This window comes from Drosophila grimshawi, unplaced genomic scaffold (assembly GCF_018153295.1).
Source record: "Drosophila grimshawi isolate 15287-2541.00 unplaced genomic scaffold, ASM1815329v1 contig_44, whole genome shotgun sequence".
Lineage (NCBI taxonomy): Eukaryota > Metazoa > Arthropoda > Insecta > Diptera > Drosophilidae > Drosophila > Drosophila grimshawi.
The window spans coordinates 19451479-19473659 of record NW_025063240.1 but is presented as its reverse complement, the minus strand read 5'-3'; the positions used below and the strand labels follow the sequence as shown (position 1 = coordinate 19473659).

At 39.3% G+C, this 22181-nt stretch overlaps 1 protein-coding gene across 1 annotated transcript in view; it reads right to left on the bottom strand.

Annotated features, from left to right (window-relative positions):
* LOC6556690 (serine-rich adhesin for platelets) overlaps positions 1-22181 on the bottom strand; it is a 111847-nt gene that overhangs the window by 24297 nt on the left and 65369 nt on the right. The window contains exons 5-6 of the mRNA XM_043215392.1: positions 10952-11395; positions 510-761 (exon numbers count right to left, since the gene is read on the bottom strand). Of these exons, the coding sequence (XP_043071327.1) occupies positions 510-761; positions 10952-11395 (696 nt within the window). The remainder of the gene's footprint in view (positions 1-509; positions 762-10951; positions 11396-22181) is intronic.

Genomic DNA, 22181 nt, shown 5'->3' with positions numbered 1-22181 from the left:
GGGCGAATATTGAAATTTACCAGCTTTATTTGCTAGTTGCAATTTTTGGGAGGTATTTGGTTGAAATTTGGAATTAAATTTGACTGTGGAAACATTTTTAGAAATGTTCACAGCCAATTTTTGCTTTTATTTTCGAATTAGTGGCAAAGATTGACAACTATATTTATATATATATATAAACATATGCACTGTTGTCAGCTCCTTTGGGTTCTTTGGGCTCTTATCAAAAATGGCAGCATCATTGCCAGCTACAAGTTTTAAGATTCTTTTGTTAAATTTTGGACTTTTAGGATACGGGATACTGGATACTGGTTAAGGTTAATTTTGTTTTCAGCAAAGTTGACAATACTGTAGAAGGCATGCATAATAATAGTTCTAGCTAGCAACTCAAACAACAACAATGAACTACATACTAACAAACATACAACGAGAAGAACAAGAAACTGACAAACTTTGCACAAATTTGGCATATATGCAAATGTATTTTTGTGCATGTTTGGCTTGTTTACCTTTTGGGTTGCGATACAATCGCGTGACTGATCCTCGGCAGAAACGTTGGCGGAGACAATCTCGGTGGCAGCCAGTTGGCAACGTTGCAACAACAACAGTTCCGTTGAATTGCGACTCTCGCACTCTAGATCCAAATCGGAGGCGACTTCGTTTAGATCGTCCTCGGTGGCAGCGTCGCCGTCTGCCTCGTCCCCTTCGCCCTCGTAGCCAAATGAATCGTCTTCGGTGTCGTCGTCGTCATCCAAGCCGTTCTAAGAATGGAAAAAGAATTGAGAGATTGGAGTATGAATATTTAATACTTTATGAATACAACTTGAGCTAAAGAGCTGAGCTTGAGATGTACTTTTGGATAGAGTCGAAAATGTTCTTAAAGTAAAGTTAAAGTATCTTAAAGTATCAGACATATATATATAAATATTCTACTTATTCGTATTATACTTTAGTCTCGTTAAAAGTTTCTATTTTCAAATATACATAATCTAAATTACAACTATTTTATAAATTATATATTGACTCGAAATCGCCTACATTTCAGAGTGGAGCAACTGAGTTTAATTGCCTGTTATTATTGCTGTATTATTCAGTTTTTAATTGGGCAATTCGATTTGGATCTGCAGAAAGCATAAATGTTGCTCAACTGTTCGTTGGTCAGTCGCATTTTCAGCCAAAGAAAATTTCACACATTTCCACAAAACACAAAACATTTTTCGCATCACGTAACCATCGCCTGAGCAGCTTCGACGAGCTTCCTTCTTCACATATGTTATAATTGCTTTCAATTGCATGGTGCCACTGCCAGTGCCAGACAAACACAGACAAAATAAAAAGAAAACAGACAAACAGTTGTTGGCCAGACAGATGATAGATAAACCCAAAAAAAAAATCAAATAAATAAAATACAAATAACAAAAGTTGGGCACACATTATGTGGGTGACTTGGAGCAGGAGGAGAGGCAGCTGGAGGAGCACACTCATCTCTGGGCGAGGGTGGACCCCTTGAAAAAAACACAAGTGCGAACACTTCATTCATTTTATTTTAGTTTTGGGAAAGCAACTTTGTGGTTGGTATCTTAACCTCAGTTGACCTTGGCTTTACCCCTCTTTTTACATTTATAAAATATTTTATGATTAACAGCTTATAAAAATGTCGAAAATATTCATAGAAATTGAATTTTGTCTACTGCTGCCACATGTTTCAAAAGTTTTCTCATTAGCTTTTAGTGGATTTGCGTAATCTTGTTCTATGTTGTAGGCCCACAAAAGAATTCCATTTTAACGAGGCCTTCTCAAGGTCAGCAGCAGCAAGAAATCTCAAGAGTCTGTCGGAAACTATGTATATAAAAACAAATGATTTGCCGAGAGACTTCTTTGCGGCGCCTTTTTTGATTGTTTTGTTTATAGCTACTAAACAAGACATCAGTTTTGAGTTCTTATTTCTTTGAAAAACCAGCAGGTGAAACTGTGCCACATAAACAGTAAACAAAGTTTTGGAAACGGGCACTTGTAAATTGTTTTCAGATGGACACTACAAATCATTCTGATGGTAAACAAAATAGAGATGAAAAAACCATCTTGTAAACTGTTCCCTCTCAAACTCTGACCAACTGGCACTAACTGAATAAACACTTTCAACTGGACTGAAATTAGCATAACACCCGCATTTGTATTTATAGAAAACTTAACTAGCTGCAGACATAAACCAATCAAGAAATACGTTGAGCAACAAGCTGCTAAAGCCGCTCAAGAGTTAACCAAGCCAAAGTCATTAAACCATTTTTTCTGGGTTCAACTCTACAGTTAAACTTACTCGTTGGCTCCTCTTCCTTTCTCTCTTTGAGGAGGGCTGCCCACAGTTTCTGACAATTTATGAACTTATTATGCAAAATGCATTTGCCACAGCCCGAGAGGCAGAGAGCACGAGATCCCATCAAAAACGGGCAACGCCTTCAAAGAAAAGAACAGCAAAAGTTGCTGGCAAAGCGGCAGCAGCAATTGTTGCTGTTGTTGTTGTTGTTGTCGGTTTGTTGCCTTTGTTGCGGCCCTTTTTTTTTTTTAGTTTAGTTTAGTTGTAAATTAAGTTCAAGTTTATCGCGACGCACTTCACGCGAAAAGGGGGCGTATAAGGTAGAAGGGAGTGGGGCGTGGCAGTTATACTGTAGCTGAACACGTGACTTTGTCGTGTTGGCAGCTTAACACCTCATTTGCAGGCAACTTACTTCTTCCTTCTATGCTATGGTAAAACTATCATTAATGCTAGCTTTAGGGTTCGCATACATGAGATAGCCATCTGCCACGTACAAAGTAACTAGCAACTGCAACAGAGACAACAGCAACAACAATTGAAACCACAACAGCAACAACTACAGCAACAGCAACACGCCATTTCTCGCTCTGCCACAATTCCCATGTCATTTCTCATTTTCTAAGGAACTTTATATGCTTCGCACGATAAACAACTCCACAACAGTTGAGCACTCCAAAATCCGATTACTCGATAAGTTTTTTAGTGTTTCCACTTCTTTTCTCCTTCTTTTTTTGTGGGAAAATGTTGTGCGTGTTTTTTACTTGTCGTTCGCTTTGGCTACCGTTTATTTTATCTCTCACTCGCTCGCTGTTTGAAATTATGAATTTCTCACACAACATTTAATTATCAGTAAACGCTTCCATGTCATCGATGTGGGGGACAACAAACACTTCTATTAACATTTAACGTCGTCGCAGGCGTTTAATTGTCGTGCATTAAAAAACGTGAGTAGAAACTGGAAATTATTTCTAGCATGCATAAGTTATTAGGCAAACAAATGAAAATTATAGCTGAACAAGCTGAGCTGGAATTTGTTAGGTGCTTTATGAAATGATATGAAAAAATGTGAATTACTTTTGACAATCGACCAAGTTGGAACTGTGGGAAATTTGAGCTTATGTCTATGATCGATTTATTAGACTTTAAATGCAGAATTAATCTGAAAGGCAGTTTTGACAAAGCTATAACAATTCACTGTTTTAATAGAGGGTATTTAGAGAATTATGGAGAATACTTAATTAGCTGCTTTGACGATGACTAACGTCTTATTTTTAAATATACATTTTTTCTCAGCGTGCATAAAATAGATTTCCTCAAGCGGTATGAACAATTCAAGGTTTGAATGAGCAATAAATTGAATACAAGCAATAACAGATGCATAGAGATTGTGACGAATGCATAAACAGTTAATATCTAAGATCATAAGCTATATTTGTAGAGCTGAACAGATCAGCAACAATCGATTATGTTGCTAAAACGATATTAGTCATGATCTTTGACCAACAACTAAGACTTGCATGGAATTTAAATTCAATTAAATGCGTCAATTGCGGATCTATGCAAAAATGTAATGTGCCATGGCGCGACAAAATTGCAGACACGAGCAACAATAACGACTACAGTAACAGCAACAGCAACAGCAGCAGCAACAGCAACATGAACAAACAGCAATTGCAATTGGAAACGCGTTGACAACTAGCAGCATTGAACAGCAACATGAAAACTTCCAAGTCATATGGAAAGAGAAAAAGATACACAAGCAACAGCAATAACAACAACCACAACAACAACAACAAAAGCATGCCACATGCAAAGCTTTCTTCTTCCCCCACAAACTCTCGACAATGTCTGCAAATGACAACTGCAGCAGCAACAGCAGCAACAATATTATTACTTTCATTGTTGTTGCTGCTGCTGCACAAAACATTTCCTGGTACAGCAGCAACAGCAACAGCAGCAGCAGCAGCATTTGCAATGTCCACAATTTAGCGCAAGTATTACAAATCGCATTAGACGCTAAATTTAGCAAAGTCGTTGCCAAAAGCTGCAACAACAATTGTGGCAGCAAAAACAACTGCAGCAACATTGATAGAATGGCGACAATATTTCAGCACATTTTTCACATTTTGCCTCGCGAATTCTTCTTGGAATGACCCTAATAACTGTTGACAGCGCAACATGTTGCTGCAACACTTGCTGCACGTGGGCGTTGCATGTTGCTATTGCCCACGCAATCCATTCTAAAGTCACACTCAGCAATAATTGCTCATAATTTGCAGTTTGTTGATGTGTGTGCCAAATAGCTGCCAACATTTGAATTTAAAGGTGTTGCAAACACCTTTTTTTTTGGTTTTCGTTGTTTGATTAATGGCGCATGCAGCAACTTGTGACAGCTGAAGCCAATAAAACAGTTAAATAGACAAACAGACAGAGGGGGGCGAGGGACAGACAGACAGTTGAACAATGGACAAACAAAGGCCGCAATCTGACATTTGCCAAATGTCAATATGCCATAAAGCAGCTGGGGAAATATCATTTTACACAAAATTTCATAAAAAAAAAAGAATTGCTGGGAGCACCGACTCCATAAATGCTCTAGCAGAAATAAGGAATACAAAAATATAAATAAAATGTTTGGAAAACAAGAATCAATCGGAGTTAAAATACGTTAAGTAGTCAAAAATGCTCGCCATAAATTACACAATTCCTGACTGAAAACTGAAATACCCTTTAAAAGAGCATATTAGAGACGCCCCCCTTTTGGCCCTGCCACCCATGCTGATGCACATTTGTTTCAATCGGAGATGTCTCTGTTTGTCTGCCATTGTTTTTTCGTGTTGACTGTGCAACATCCACACACTGATTTATGTGTGTTTGATTTGTGTGCGCCACATGAGGCGCGTTGACAACATCAAACGCTGCAGCAACATGTTGCTATTGTTGTTGTTTTTGGTTGCTGCTCCCATTGCAATGTGGCGTTGCAGTTGCAGTTGCTGTTGCAGTTGCTGTTGTTTACATTTGGCTTCTTTTCTCCTGCCTTGGATTGTAATTTCACATTGATTATATTGCGGCCACATCTCGTTTGACTTGTGCTCGTCTTTCTTTGCTGCGCGTTCCGTTGTTCGATTATAGGAATTTGTAAGTCGACTGTTTACCAGCTGCTGCCACAATGAAGCAATTTGGCCATGTTGCTGTTGCCAGCGTTGATGCTGCTACTTTTACTTGTGTTGTTTAATTATTCTGAACTGATTCTTTTTATTGCCTTTCCATGGAAAGGAATTTCCAAAAATGACCAGTTAATGGCATTTGCAATTAATCATTTGTGACGCCTGAATTGAAATTGGTTTGTAAAAAGTAAATCAAAAATTTAAATATATTTCGTGTTTTTTTTTTATTATTGCAAATCACCTTTGGCTTCCTCCATCCTATTAAAAAAAAAAAGAACTGACAGACAGCTCTAAGCTAGTATCTGCTACCGGGAATACCCGTAATGATTTAATTACTTGGCCAAAGGCCTTCGCTGATAGCCAAGATTGTTCATAATAATAATTCATAAACAGCTTCCGCTTGTTAAATCAAGCTCAATTTTCAGCCGAGTAGAGTTAAATTGTTAAAGTGTTGAAGTTTGTTTAAAATAAAATAAACAAATATCTTTAAAAAAAATCAATATTCAGATTTGTTTTTTTTTTATGTTTGTCGTAAAATCAGCAAATGAAATATTTCCTTACTTAAAATGTTGTCTTTTGGTAATCAATTTATGCTGTTATACACCACTTTCCAGGCAGATCTATCAGCAAACTGCAACAACCTGCTCAGGCCGTCATTAATATCTGTGATACAACACACTCTGCAGTTAGCCAATGTGGAGAATATAATGAACCATAAATGGCATACTGAAGCCAACATTAACTGGGTAATTGAAAATGAGCCAAGAGACAAGTAACAACAACAACAACAGCGACAACAACAACGGCAACAACACTCCCTCTCAACAACACTGCACGATTGCAGCTTAAACTCAAACTCAAGCTGTGTGCAACATTAAGTGCCACTAAAAGTAGATCAACTAACGGTTGCAGCAGCAGCAGCAGTCACAGCTGCTGTGGTTTGCAATGCTTTTGGGGATGTGGCCACATTATAAAACAATTTCTCACAAAAACCCACCCAATTTGCCTGCTAAACCGCACGAGGACCGCTGCCAGAGCCATGCTTCCAATTACATGAGCCATTTTGGTAATTGTTGTTGTTGTTGTTGCTGGCTGTTGTTGTTGTTGTTGCTGCTGGCTAGCTGCTAATTATTGTACTAGTGGCCAGGCTGAAAGTGAGACCGAGAGGCGGTAATTACTTTGGCCAGCTGTCGTTTTTTATGTTTTTTGTTTTGTTTTCGAGCCAACTTTAAACGGCCTTGCAAGTGAAAACTTGAGCTTGGCTTGGCCATTGTTTAGTTTGTGTATGTTTTTTTTTTCTTTCGATTTTTGTGGCATGTGCAACTTGTGCTTCCGCGTTTCTGTGCTGTGCTCTGCTGAGCTGTGATATGCTGTGTTGTGGGTGGCCACGCCTCGCACAGGTTACGAACAGAAATTTGCATAATTATTGTGATTTTATTTGTGGCACTCGCACTTACATCTTCCGGGGCAGCCACAAGCACAACAACAACAGCAAACACAGAAACATAAACCACTCACGCAAATTAAATAGTCACAATTTGTAGCTGTCGTTGTAAACAACGCGAAAACGCAAGACGCAACATGCAAAATGCAGTTCCGAATTCGCAGCACGAACAACAATTACAAGCAACACACAGCACACAACACACAACAAACAACAACCAATAAACAACAACAACAACAACAGCCAAAACCCCGGCACCCTGTCAGTTATTATTCAATGCGCATTCGTTCATTTTGTTGCCTCGGTTTTCAGCTGTTTGATTTATGAAAGAAATCAATGTAAAATATGCTTCAGTTTTTGGCCAACATTAATTTGCATTTGGATTTTGGTTTTTAGCTGTTTTTCATGTTGGTTGGTAGCAGCTACCTGCTACCAGCTTCAACAATTTGCTTTGTCGATTGTTTAATGTTTGCCGGGCTGTGATTGATGTGCCGCAAAATCATACAAAATTATTTGACGAACGGCGGCCAATTAAATGCATAAATTGTTCAACTTTTATTTTGATCGACATTAATTGGCTGCTCAATTTGTTCACGACTTGAAATCCAATTAGCTCCGCATTGTGTTGATAAACGACATGCATAGCAAATGATAAGCAATTGGGGTTCGTTGATGAAGTTGTAAACTAAACTGTGCCTCAAGGTTGCTCAAAAAATTAATTGAAGATTTTCATTGAGATTATGCAGCAGCATTTAACTTGAACAATGTAAATTTTTGTGTGTGTTATGTATTTGCACAAGGTTTAAGAAGTAGAAAATCAGACGGAAAGTGAAAGGCATTTTTATTTTAAATTTAAGATCAATTTAAATGATTTTACGGCGATTATTTAGTAAGCCTATAAACTGAACATCAACTGGGTTCACTCTTTAACAATGGCAACTTTAGTCTCAAGACCATCAACTGTTGCCAGTTGCCAGTTTGCCAGCTTGCCAGATGTGCAGCATTTCTTTCAACACTTTCGCTGGGCATTTCTTTTGCTGAGCTGAGAGACCTGGCCGGCCTTCAACTGTCCGTACAATAAAAAATCAATCACAAAGGGCCAATGCACCACACCACACCACACTCAACTCAAGTCAACGAAGGGTACAAAGCCAAACAAATATTATGCTTATATTTCCAAAGAATAAACAAGATGTGTGTTGTTGCATGAAGCAGCCACAAAATCAAATATAATAATCAAGTGTAATCAATGTAATTCGATTGCAAACTGCATTTGTTTATCGAATGTGGCTGGGGAGGGTAATATAAAAAATGCAACATGAACGTGAGGAAGCGTGGCAAGAGCGTGAGAGAGTAGGAAAGGGAGGCGAGTGGAGGGGGAGGGATTGAAGTGTTGCAAGGCAAAAGGCCAGGCAGAAATAAAATGCATTTTTATGAGAAGTCGCGATCGTCTCGCTGGGCACGTCGTAAATTTGATTTGGTTTATTTTCATTTGCTTTTTTTTTTAACTCTTCTCTCGCTTTTTTCTTTGGCTTTCAGCCGCTTTCCATTGGAGAAGTAACAGCTGCAACATCAGCAGCAGCAGCAGCAACATCTGTAGCAGCCGCAGCAGCAACAACATCTGCAGCAGCAGCAGCAGCAGCAGCTGATGGCGTCGGCTGAAGTTCGAAGTTGGAGGCGACTCTTGGCTGTGGCGACCTCTGGGCCAAGTTTGGTTGCAGCAGGCAGCAATGGGTCGCATAAATTTCACTTTTACTTGCCAACTTTGTTCGTTTGTCGGCCCCCAAGTGTGTAATTTAGATTTTTATATTGAGGCATATTTCTGTGCAGCGTGGCAGCTACTTAATGTGCACTTTAGACCAGGTTTATGGCGCCAATAAACAAAACGATTGAAGAAACCTAATTAATGTGCAACATTTCACATTTGACAATTATGGCTGCAAAATGTTTAAATGCTGTCGGCAATCACACATGTGGCAGCCACAGCGAAACTATTTAGTAAATAATAAAAACAAAAAATCGACCATTTAATAAAAGGTTAAACTTTTGGTTGATTTGGGATCATTTTTTACTCAAGTCTTTAAATTATCCAAGCCGAATGTGGAGCAAAACAGAAACGATCCAGCGGCACAGGAAAGTGTGGCAAATTATAAGGCAAGAGTCGTGTCCACATGCAAAAGGCGGCAATTGGTCATGGCACATGGCATGGAAGGGGCAGACGCGCGCGTCGTTTGAAGGGGGAGTTGCCACAGCTCGAGGCAAACAAATGCAAATTGTTGCATCAGAGAGCGAACCGAAATGCAGGAAAATGAAATTGTTTCTTCACTTGGCTAACGATAGATAAAGCCAAGTCGGCCAGAAGCAGCAGCAACAATAACAACAACTTGCATTCGTAGGAGAAACTTTGAGCCACAAATGAAGCGGTTTAAAGCGGCATCATGAACTGCCCCAGAGCCGCAGGCTTGACAAGCGGCAGCAGCCAAAGCACATGGCAGCCTCCACAACAACAACAGTACCAAGAACAACAACAACAACGAGAACAACAACAACAGGGGGCGTGCGTCAGTGCGTGTGTTGCATGAATTACGACATCCCAGAGCAAATATATAAACGGGGCAGGAGTCGTTGCATCCACCTATCTCCTCTCTGTCGACTCCTGATGCAAATTATACACAATTAAAATGTTGTTACCGTTTTACAAATTGCATTATGTTGGCTAACTGCAGCTGCTGCTGGTTTGCCGGCAGCCTGCAGCAGGGTGTATCAGAACTTTTGGCCAGGAAACGTTTAAGCCATCGCACTAAAATCAGTGCATGAGCAGAGCATGAGCAATGCTGCCAGGCCAGGAGGAGTGTGCTGCTCGAAAACTGGGCCAATGTGATTATAGGCAAGACTTTCACTGCCAGCTGTCAAGTGAGTGGGATGCATAGAAGATGCAAGAGGAAGAGAGAGTGTGTGTTTGTGGTGTGTATTGTGTGATGTGTGTGTGTGTGTGTGGCTTTATGAGAGAACTAAAAACTAGAAAGGAACTTTGGATGCGCAAATAATCTAAACAACAAATCAAACCAGAAACTGTGGGTTCTTTTTAATTGATGCGAACGAGCAGAGAGATGATATTTCATTTTACGATTATATTTCAGATAATTTGAATAGATGCTTGTGGGATGGAGTATTATTGTACAGACTGGTTTTAGAAACTTATTATTTGTTTAGTTTTTCTTAAGAGCCACAAACTTTTTAAGGCAAGAACATTTAATTAGCCGCATTCCCAAAACTAATTGAAACTGGAGAAATTTTACTTTTTTTCGATACATTTGTTGATGTATGCGCTTGATGAGAAGAGGGCGGAGGAGGAGCTGGCATTAGATGCATCATTTAGCTGCCTGTTTCTTGTTGGTCAGGCTTGATAACGGCTCGTTGGCAGCAGCGCATTGCCAACATTTTCACCAAATGAGTTAATTAAATCAGTGAACAGAGATACTTTTGTAATTAGAAATGGCCATAATTGGCAAGAGGCGGACGTAAAAAAAGGCAGCTAAATGGAAAGCTTGGCGCCGCTGCACAATACAAAGACAAATACAAATGCGAAAAGTGCCATCAAAGTGATGCATTTTCCTTTTTTCCAAGAATTCAACGTATGCAACGAGAAAAGGCCGTTTTTTTCTTTCGTTTTGTTTTTTGCTTTCCAAGTGTAAATAGAAAACGCTAAAGTCGACAACAATTTCAGCTAATCCAAAGTGATTTTTTTCGATATGCAGCCGACAAATGGGCGACCCCCTCGAAAGATGCACATTCTCAGAATTATTTTTGTGCAACTCTTGAAGATCAATGTCACTAGAAATCTATAACATAGCCCAGCTGCTACTCAGGGAATTTGTCTTTTGGTGAATGAGTTGTTTATGCTTGGCCCCAAAATAATCTTTACTTAAAAATTAATATCAAAGTTTCTTATAGAATGTTTTAGGTATTTTCCACTCTGATCTATATATATGTATATCTAGATAACAATTGAAATCGTAGACTTACCGCTGTTGAGCTGCGTTTGCGCAGTAAATTGTCCAGGCAGAGCTGTAGCTCAAAGGCCTTCAGATAGAGCAGATGATAACGATCTCGCAATCTTTCCAAATTGGCTTCAACCTTCTTGGGATGTGCTGTGCCGAGTCCAGTGCCAGTGGGCGCTGCTGCTGCTGCTGTTGTTGTTGTTGTCGCTGCAATGGGCGTGGTCAATTGGGCAACATCAGAGGCAAAACCGCTGCTGAGACTGTGGGATTTGGTCACCGATTCGCTTGTCGACTCACTGGAACAATTGCTGGTGAGGGATGCAGGTTGCTGTGACTGCAATTGCAATTGTGACTGTGACTGCGACTGCAGCTGCGACTGCGACTGCGACTGCGTCTGTTCCCTCTCGGAGGCGGCACGAATGCAAGCGCTTACAACTCGAGCGTGTGATACAATTTCATGGTACAACACCTGGAAATGGACAATGGCGAGAGAAATTTCAAATTAGACTCAAAGTGACACATAAGCAAAACTAATATAGACAAGCAATTGCCAAGCAAGCAGCCTGCACACATCACGTATACGTCATGTGCTTACAGCTCTGGGCACGTGACTTGCGTTAGCAAGGGAGTTGCCAACAGATAAAGTTGTTGCCGTTCGACGTTCGTTTAAATTTAGGCGCGTGGGCTGCTTAAGTTGAGGCGCAGCATAGACAAAAGACTAGACACTGTCTTTAAGAACTCTAATGACTAGACTGCACCTCATGCACTGACAGAAAAAATACGTAGTTCTGTACAAATTTGCAATCACAGATCAAAGCATAATTTGTATTTATATTTTTAAAAGTTCTTATATACTTAAGTCTACATTTCATTTGCAATTTGTTCAAGTGTAGCTAAACTCTGCGCCTCTCAATTGCATTTCCGTTTATGGGCAGGAGGCAGTTTTGTGTCTTAGATTTTCATCACTCATTTGTCATCTTCGTCTGGCAGACGAACCCACCCCAAAAGGTCAAATCCCACACATTGCATAAGCGAATGCATCCATCCGTCCATTGTATTGGCCAGATTCAACAGCCAGATAAATGGAATTGGCAAAAAGGCGTAAAAGGCTTTCCGCATTTTTTAAGCTGGCAACGCGTTCGATATTCAATTTATCATATATATATATATACATATATGTAGAGAGAAAATAATTACCAAGGTGTTTTTGACACGCAGAGTTCAAAGTTGAATGCGTGGGCGTGGCAACGCCAAATGCCGCACAATGACACCCACCCAAGGCAACACACACTCACACACACACACACGACACGATCATTTATTTGCCCGTCCACTGTTGGTGGTAATCGTACATTGATCTTCATACAACAGTTTAACCCCAACGAACTCTTGCATCATGTGGCAAGTAAACAGCAAACAAAAGCAACACCAACAACAACAACAATTGCTGTCAGCTTTGGCATTAGAAATCGATAAATATGATGAAGCGACCAACTTGTGAGAGAGAGAGAAAAAAACCCAGCGACACCTGGCACATTTACTTATGGCAGCGACTGTGTAGCACATCCTAAACTCAAGCTCAAGTCATAAATTTAAATTTTCACCAGCTACGCTGCTCCTTATCCTCCTTGTGGGGGAAAATCCCCAGTAAAAAAGTACGCAAACAAAAATTGAAATGTCACCGAAAGCGTTGACTCGATTTGATTGTTAAAAAGTTCCTCTTGTTTGGCATTTATGCAAACTATGGAAAGCTGACACTGATAAAGACTTTGAGCAGTGTATTTAGCAGTGTATTCAAATTAAGTTTACTTTTTATCCCAGCTAATATGTCTTAGCAATATTTAATCTACTTAAATCACATTGTTGGGTTTATAGCTCAAACTTCAATCCGTATTCCAATTCGTTCTTTTAGTGTATTTTTCAAAGCTTATTGATTGCTATATTTTCAACTAACTATTGTAGTATGTCTTTCAGTCAGTCTTTTAATAACTTCCTAACCATAATGTTGTTAGCTTGTTTATCTGCAGTCTCTGCAATTTCTTTCTTTACGTGATATATGATATCTGTTGATTGTAATTTATTTTCACAGCACTTCCTTATGCGCATTTATTAACTGATTCTTATCCCGCCTTTCAGCAACAATTCCCACACCCAAGAAAACTAACTTCGCTTCCAGTTCAATAGCTTCACTTTAGTGTTTTCTGTTTGCTGATTATCTGGCTCTAACTAGACAAATATTTAAACGAGCTGCAGTTGCTGCTGCCAAAGCTCACTTTTCATAAGATCGAATTCTACATGGTCGGAATTTTCCGCTAGACAATTTTCTGCATCATTACAGCGAACACAAAATTGTTTGCATTATGATATTGTAGTTTTTTTTTAGTTGTTTTCTTTTATCATTATATCTAATTATGAGCTGCAAGAAACACAAAGAACTTGTGGGGCAGGCAATGAAAGGGGGGGTGTAATTCATTTTAGAGGCTTGGCAAATGAAAATCAACTCAACTCTTCAAGCGAACGGGCCAAATTCGTAGCCATTAGCTTTGAGGGAAGAGCTGAAGTCGCAAATCTGCGAGTCATGAAGTTGTTGCGAGGTTCTTGGAGGAGCAACAAGAAGTAACTAGAGTTGGAGTCTGAGCCGGGCAGGCAGGCAGGCAGGCAGGCAGGCAGGCAGGCAGGCAGGCAGGCAGGCAGTGTGGCAGCCTGGCAGGTGTGTGTGGAGGCGGAGGTGGGTGTGGCCAAGTCAAGCGGCTGCTTATTTGCGATTGTTGCGGCTCATTACAAACAGAAGAGCAAACGAACAACGAAAAACAATAGTCGGCTATAATGTGTTGTCTTTAGCCAAGTTTGGCTGGCATCACAGAGCAACGCCTTTCTCTTTGTTTAAACTCAGCCAGAGACTCAGTCTAAGTCTAACTTTTAGTTGAGTTCAGTTGAGTTGTTGCAGTTAGAGTTAAAGTTAAAGTTAAAGCAGAAGTGGAGGCTGCCTTGTTGCCTTGTTGTGGCTGGCTCTTGGCTTGTGCTTGTGTGCCTATGCCAAAAACCACTCCCAATCTTTGCACGACTCTTGGTCTTGGCAATTTTGGCGAGCCTCTTAATGCATTTTGCACACGCTCACTCATTCATTCGCTTCATAAACCCACCCACCTAAACCACACACACAGACACACACACACACACTCGCAAGACTCTCAGCTCCAGTTTCAGAATATGAGCAAGAATTATATGCATAAAGTTCGTGACTAATCTGCGGACTGAACTTGAGATGTTTCCCCCGTGTTTCAGCAACTGTTGCGATTGCAATTGAGACTTTGAATGCACTCGAGCAACAGCAGCCGCAGCAGCAGCAGCAACGGCGAGCCACAAAGAAGTTATTGGTTAAAGAAAAGTGAATGCACAGTGGGTGATAATTAAAAAATATATATATAAATAAAAAACTGTACAGCTGTTAAAAGATTGATTAAATTAAAGCTAGGTTTGGCTTGGCATTTATATATATTTGCTGTTTTATTGTTTACTGTTGAATTGAGTCCATTAAGATCGGCGCTGGTTTATATTTATTATTGCTTGAATTGAATGCAACTTGAATGGTGCATAAGCAGCGACTTCTAATTGGCAACATTTTCGTTAAGAAATCTGAGAATTCTGGGATATTATTATTATTTGAAGCATTCTTATTTTTTTTACATCATCAAAATTTATATTTATATTTCTATTTCTAAGAAAAACCATTTCATTCTTCTCCCTTGGCAACCTCTCGTATACGTAATATATGCAGCTGATATGCACATATAATCACACCTTCAGCATTCTTGCTAATAATAATTTTCAACTAGAATTTTCTTTTCCCTAAGCCTGATTATGATTTGTGTGCAAGCATTAAATATAAACTCGAGCAATTTTTCCAGCTGGCGCCGCAGTGAGAAATGAGTTTTGACTATCAGTTTGCTAGATGCTGAATACTAATTGGACTGCTCGCTGGCCACATAAATTCCACAAAGCAAGGGGCACCTCTTTTCTATTTTGTTTTCTGTTTTGTTTATTTGTGGGGCGATTGCAACACACTGTCCTCCAATTGTTGTCGGCCAGCAGCATGACGCACATTTGGCCTGTGTGTGCTTCTCATTCGCACAAAACAGTTTCACATGCAAATGTGCCCAACACATTGTGTGTTGTGTGTGTTGCGAGTTGAGTTGAGTTGAGAATCGTGCGTCTGGCCAAAAGATCTTCTAATGCGGCGGTCTATTTATAAAACTCGAATAATGCTGGGCACGTCGTATCTGTATCTGTATCTGAATTTCGAGATCATTTTGGCAGTTGTTGTTGTGTGTGTGTGTGTGTGTGTGTGTGTGTGTGCCGCGAGCGAGGTTCGTTGACTCAGAATATAGTGTTGAGCAATCGCCAACAATTAACTAGCTGAATACAAACACAACCAAAAAAATACCAACATTAAAAAGAGAAGAAAAAATACATTCATTATTGAAAATGTCAGTATGTGACCTCGACCGCGTTTTTCACATTTTTATCGCCCCTAGACATTGGTGTGGCATCAACGCCTCCGCCCAGCAGCCATGCTGTATCTGATTGTTAATGATTCACTGTGTTACACATAAGCAAGCGATTTATTATTCACAAATATTCACAAGTCAATAAAAAGTTGCTTACTTACTTAAATTGGTTGCCTTATAAAACTAAACTGGCACCTGCCGCGAATTTTGTTGCCAAAATATCTAAAGTTTCCACACGCAGCAGGAAGTCAACGAACGCGGCAACAACAACAACAACAATAAAAACAACACATTTCCAACATGTCACATAAATTGGAACGCGCACAAATTATTTATTTTTTCTTCGCTTTTTTGTAGCTAGCACATTTCTAAGTTAAATAGTCACGGCATTTGGAACACTTCCAAATCGCCATTTGAAAGCGCCTTTAAATAGAACAAACTTACAAAGTCTGCCCGGTTTTGGGACATAATTTCGGGCAAGCGCTTGCAGCCAAAAAAATAAAAAACAAAACAAAAAAATTAACTTGCGACTCTAATTACCCGAAAGAGTTGGAAAAACAATTTTGATTTTGGTTGCATGCGGGAGGTGGTGGAAGGAGTAGTTGTGGCAACCTCCATTGACAAGATAAATGACAAGCGGAAAGATGCGAGAAAACGAAATTGACACTAGCAAGGTGGGTGAGAAAAACAGCTAATGACAAATAAGGCTGCAATCGACAACAACAAGCTATGAGATACCCTAGAATTAAGTGGCTACGAATGGTTTTTGATTACAAAAAAACTTTGTTAAAACGGAATTGATGAGATAGAAGAATGTTGAAATGGAGAGTAAAGAATTCCTGAGCAGACACAAAAGTGATATCGATAACTGCTACTATCGATAACTGTTATGGTAAATTAGATAATAACATGATTCGTATGATTATTGAAAGCACAAACAATAGATATACAAGAAGATATTACATTAAATACAATTAGCTTAGTTAAAACAGTTTTGATTTAATTTTGAAATGAATGTTGGCAAGTTTTGCTTAACAATCGATAACTTTACTATTATGATTCTAATACATAAAAGCTGCAATCTCCACTGTCAACTATATAAGTGAGTATAAGTAAATTCAATACACAACAAACCTCCCCACAGACACACCCTCTCCCAAAAAGGGTACACAAAGGTGGAGTCCAGCTAATGAGTGCAGTTTAGAGCAACTATTGTTGGTTTTTTGGTGTTGGGTGCAATATGCTCTGTCGCCTTGTAGCCGCCGTGGCAATTAATCTGCCTGGGAGTCTGGCGACAAACAAATAAACTCCGATCTAAGCGATGACCCAGAAAAGCAGAGCAGGGCGACAGGGGACAGGGATAGGAGGAGGGGTAAGCAGTAACAAAAAACAGTTGCAACAATGATGTCAAACGCATCTGCAGCGCGTGATGTGAGCAAATGCACTGGGAATTAACCCAAAGAAGACTTCTGGCTAAGAATGCAAAAGAGAGAGTCCAAGTCGATGGCAAAGTCGCTGCTGCTGCTCAACTCCGTTCGGTACAGTTAAAAGCCGGCACGGCCTATTGAGTAACAAGCATATCAGACCAGACAAAGACAGAGAGAGAGAGAGAGAGAGAGGGAGACAGATAGAGATAGAGAGAGGCAGACAGGCAGATATTAAAGACGACAGCGAGACACGGCTGACATAATCACGTTCGAGTGTCACGTTCGTAGCCAGCCACAGCCACAGCCACGACGATAAGACGACGTCGGACGACGGACGACCGACGACGAAGTCCGCTGACAACTGCCCGACTGCTGCCTTTGTTGCCGTCACGTTCTTGAAGATGTGTTTTGTGGTCCACTGCAAGCCAACTTAGGGGGTTTTTTCCTTCTTTTTTTTTTTCTTTTTACCAGAACAAGTTTGCCGCTTGTCAACCAACGTTTGCAAGTTTTTCCTCATTTTGGCCTTTTGGCTTTATTTTTTTTGTTGTTTGTTGTTGGTCTCATTAAAAATATGTTACATGGCTTTTAAATGCTTAAACTGATTATGAAATTATGCTGGCTTTAACTGTTTAGATAATTATTTTCGAGTGTAACCAATAGCCAAAGGCACAAAAAGCAAATAATTGCTTGCAGCTAATACTTTTCCAATGTGAGATTCTTTAATGACCAAATAATTCTGTTCGTTTGTTATACAATAACTGAGCCACCAAACAGATGTGGCTCAGAAAAGGAAATCCTTTTAGCCGCTTTCTCTGCATTAAATTTCAATTATTACAACATCAGGCAACAAAGTATTAGGTCTGTTGCAGTTGCGGCTTTTTGTGTCCGCTTTCTGCTTTCTATTTATTGCACAATTAACAAGTCGTTAGCCCAATCGTCGTCTTTTATTTTTTTTCTTTTTTTTTTTATAGGGAGATCTATCAAGCTAGCGGTACTTGGGTAACAGTAGTAGTGCCACAGAAAGGCCGCGCTGGGTAATAATATAAATTTAATTGCAGACCGAAAAGCCGCAAGAGACACAAATGTAACCCTGCCCTTTCCACCCTTCAACAGAGCAAATGACTAATGAATTCGAGGAGTACTCATAAGAAACTTTAGAGTAACTTGTAAGTTGGAGTTTCGAGCAGATATCCTTTATGTTATTTGATTATTAGAAAACTTATTGTGATTGAGCTATCGAAAAGTATTATAACTTATAAAAACTAATTTGAAAATTGGTTTAGCTTTGACCAAGTTATTGACAGCGCAACATTTGCACAACTTCATTAATCATTTTGGTTTGCTTACAGGGTATCATCATCAGCTGGCACACTTCAGTCGAGCACGGAGGCGTTGACGAGTAGTTAAACTGTTGCCTTGGCTAGGCACATCTTAAGCCGATTTGACCTTGTCTGTGTTGGCCAAAAATAAAAGTGAATTGTGCTCGCTTATAGCCCACATTTGGCCAAGACTCACCAGCACTTAATTACAGTCTTGATGAGTACCCCTTGACGATCAACCAAAAAAAAAATACAAAAGTAAAGCAACAAGTGTGTGTTGAAAGTGTTTTCGAGTTTGTACTTCTTGTGTATATTTTTTGTGGTGCCTTGTTTGGTAATTTGATAGCTTCGAGTGTGGTGCTGATCCACAAGTGGTGTCAAATTGTGCCACAGATTTGGCTGAACAACTAGTTCAGTGAACTCCAGAGAAGGTCAGTCAAACAAACACGGAGAGAAAATGCTAACAGTTAAGTGCTGTTAACTGATATAGAAAGCTAATCCAATGAAAGCGCCTAAACAAATAAATAAAAACCATTATAAGTTATTGCTGTAAAATCGAGTCTACGACTCTTTTCGACAAAATCCAAATCCGATTTTAAATCCATTGTTAATGGCAAACATAATTCATGATTGATTTTACCGCATAGGAAACCAAAATTGGTCAACGCTGGAAAAACAAAACGAGGGGGAAAAACTGAGGCACATTGCGTTTGACATTTTCACAGACTATCTGTGTCTGTCTGTGGCTTTCCACAGCATTTTCACAATTTTTCGACAGTTGGACAAATGTATAAAGCCAAAACTTATGCTGCAAGGCAATAAGACAAATGATAAATGAATAAACTGAAAACAACTGCAATCGAATGCAATCGAATATCAAATTGAATGCATAAAACTGGAAAATGACTTGAAAAATAATAATTGATCAACACATTTGCCTAATTAGTGTAAAAATGATCGTGGCGCGTAATTATGTAACACTTAAATTGCGCAATCGACATTTTCTAGCTATGCAGCACAGCAGTGCTGAAGGTTGAGCTTGAGTTAATCTACTGTACTGTCTGTAATTGCAGTGAGTGTCTACTGTACATACACAAGTCAAGGTCAAGACAGTAGATTGCAGAGCATTTATCTTCTCTGCTTGAGTGCGGGTCAATCTCAAGGGTTATTCAGTTGTGTTGTTTATGGGAACTGAATGATAAGAAGTGTTTTTTTAATAGACACACAATTTTTAAAGTTGCCAATCATTAAAGCTAAAAATTATACGAGCCAATTGACCCCGGGTTGAGCAAGATATGCGTAAGTTTATTTATGTGTTAGTTTATTTCTGTGTTAGTTTAGTAATCTTGAGCTTGTCTCGAGTGTCAACTAGATGTCGATCACATTTTGTGGCAAGCTGATAAGAAACGATCAATCGATCGACTTTTATATGAAACCATTCCTTTTCCTAACTTCCTAAAACTTTAAAATTAATCTAAAATTAACAAAGATAAACATTGATGATTGATTGAAATACTCATTTTAAGCGTTCCAAATCTAATCAGTATTTGATAAACATTTAATTATTATAATTTGTTGCATTACTCAAGAAGACATGATTTATTCAAGTGTATTATTATGTTAACTATTTACACACATTGACCTTCGCTGACTCCTATTCCAAAACTGAATTCCTCCCAAAAAAAAGATCTTCCACAACTTTGGCTCACAAGACAACGGGTTATAACTTTCTTGGGACTAGTTGTCAATGAGGCGTGGCACAAAATATAAGATAAAGCCACCATAATTGAAACCCGACATTTGGCAAATTAAGTGCCCATAAAAGGAGTTGTACAATGGACAATGTAATTACCAAAAACTGCGAAACTGCATTGCAAACACAACAAAATAAATAAATAAAATAACAAAATTCATTAAAACTCAAAAAAAATTGCAATTTGTTGTGTAAAGGAAAATAAATTAAAAAACAAAGAAAAGCAAAATCTAAGTGAAGCCAAAAGAAATTGTATTAAATTTATACTTGAAGAAAAGGCGTTTAAATTATATAATTGAAGTGCAAATATATATTTTATATATACGTCTAACGACTTGAATCGAGCAGAAAACATACAAATTAATTTTGGTCATATTGCCAATGAGTTTTGTTTGGGTTTCAGTTTGGGGAAAATGTATGTTAGTCCTGAGGGGCATGAAAGGCAAAAGCCTGGCAATAAAAGACAAGACAGCAGCAACAGCAGCAATAAGAGGAAACAATGGAAAAGCTATGGCCAAAAACTTTCACTATCAGCAAGTGGAGATGAACAAACAGTCAAGTCAAGTGAATCCACATTGCAATTTCGCGTTCGGTTTTCCAAACAATTACGACACCTCAATTTGCGAGGCTGCACAGCCCAGCACAGCACCAAACGGCACCATTTGAACCCAAATGCCCAGAAGCCACAAAATCAAAACAGCCACATGAGTCAAGAGTACCTCGACCACACCCCTCCCCCTCAGCCGGCAACCGCACACAACCCGAGTGTTTTCCGCCTCCTTTGGCTAAGTGAGCGACAGGCTTTTTTGTAACTCATTAAGCCGCGGAGCGGTTCATAACTCAGGCGCACTGGAGGTCATCAGGGTCATCTTGGCACAACAACAATAACATCGACACAGACGGCAGCTTGTCAGGTACTTCCGAAAGATAAACGATGCCAGCATTGATCGGCGACATGTGAGCCACGCTTGGGTTCAGGGGGAGCCACAAATGAGTCAAGTGGAAGTCGCAGTCGCAGTCGTCTGACGAGTGTCGACAGTTGGCTAAAATTGATTTTTAAAAGGCGCCCGAAGAAAGTGGGCAACTCCAAGCAAAACACGGCCCAAACAATTATTAAAAAATTAATAAAAACCGTTGCTAAATATACAAAAGGAGTTGCCTTAAAGTGCCCTTAATTAACCAACACAAAAACAAGGAGAACTGTAAAGCGTTTCTCCAAGTGTACTTAATAATCCAAAAGGGTAACGCTGCACAAAGTAAAAGTTTCAAGCTCAGCTCGAGCCATACATATATATATATATATATATCTATAATCTCAATCTGGCCCGTTGACTCCTCCGAACGTGGCGTCCATTGTGGGCAACACTTTTTGACTGATTATCAAAGCCAAGGCTACGTGATTTGCTACCAACAGCAATTTGCAGCAATGCCGCAACCTTAGCGACATTATTTTTTAAAGGTGCCCCCCACACCACCCCTCAATTTAATCGCTAATATTAATATTTTGTTTTTGTTTTGCTGAGGGGCGTTAATAATGTGGGTTGGGTTCAATAACACAAATAACTTATGAGTATGTTTCCAGATACTAACTATATATGTGTTTGCTGGTGAAAGAGACCGCAAAAATCAGCAGAAACAACAGCAGCAGCAGCAGCAGCAGCAGCAGCAGCAGCAGCAGCCAAGCAGCAAACCAAACAAACTAACAGCAAAGCAGCTAAGCTAAGCGTGCTTAATGTTCAATTGTTTAGAGTGCATTGAACTGAAACTGAAACAGAAAATGGATGGGGTCCGCCCCATCCAGAGTACTGAGAAACTGACAAACTCACTCAGCTGAGTGCCACAAGTTGTGGATTTGGCCCATGTTTGTCTGCTAACTTGGCTTAGTAAGCGCACAGAGAACGGTTAATGAGTTTATTATTGCATAAGGGGATTATTTTGGTTTTAAGTAAACAAATGTTGAAGTTCCCAATGGAAAGTTACAAATTGTTTGGCTTTGGACAGAGTTATGACTGTGGAAAGTTTATACAGGTCTCTAAAAGTGACTTTTTGGTGAATCATTTTCATAAATGACTATAAATGTTGTAATGTTCTAGACATAAAGTCATAGTCAAAAAGCCCTTACTTTTGAAAATCAGTTGATTTTTGACAGTTCCAAATATTGATTTCTTAGTTTTAGTTGATTTTGGAGTCTGAATTTTGTTTTCAACTTTAAATGTAGTATTATTGCAGAGATCAAACCATTATCAAA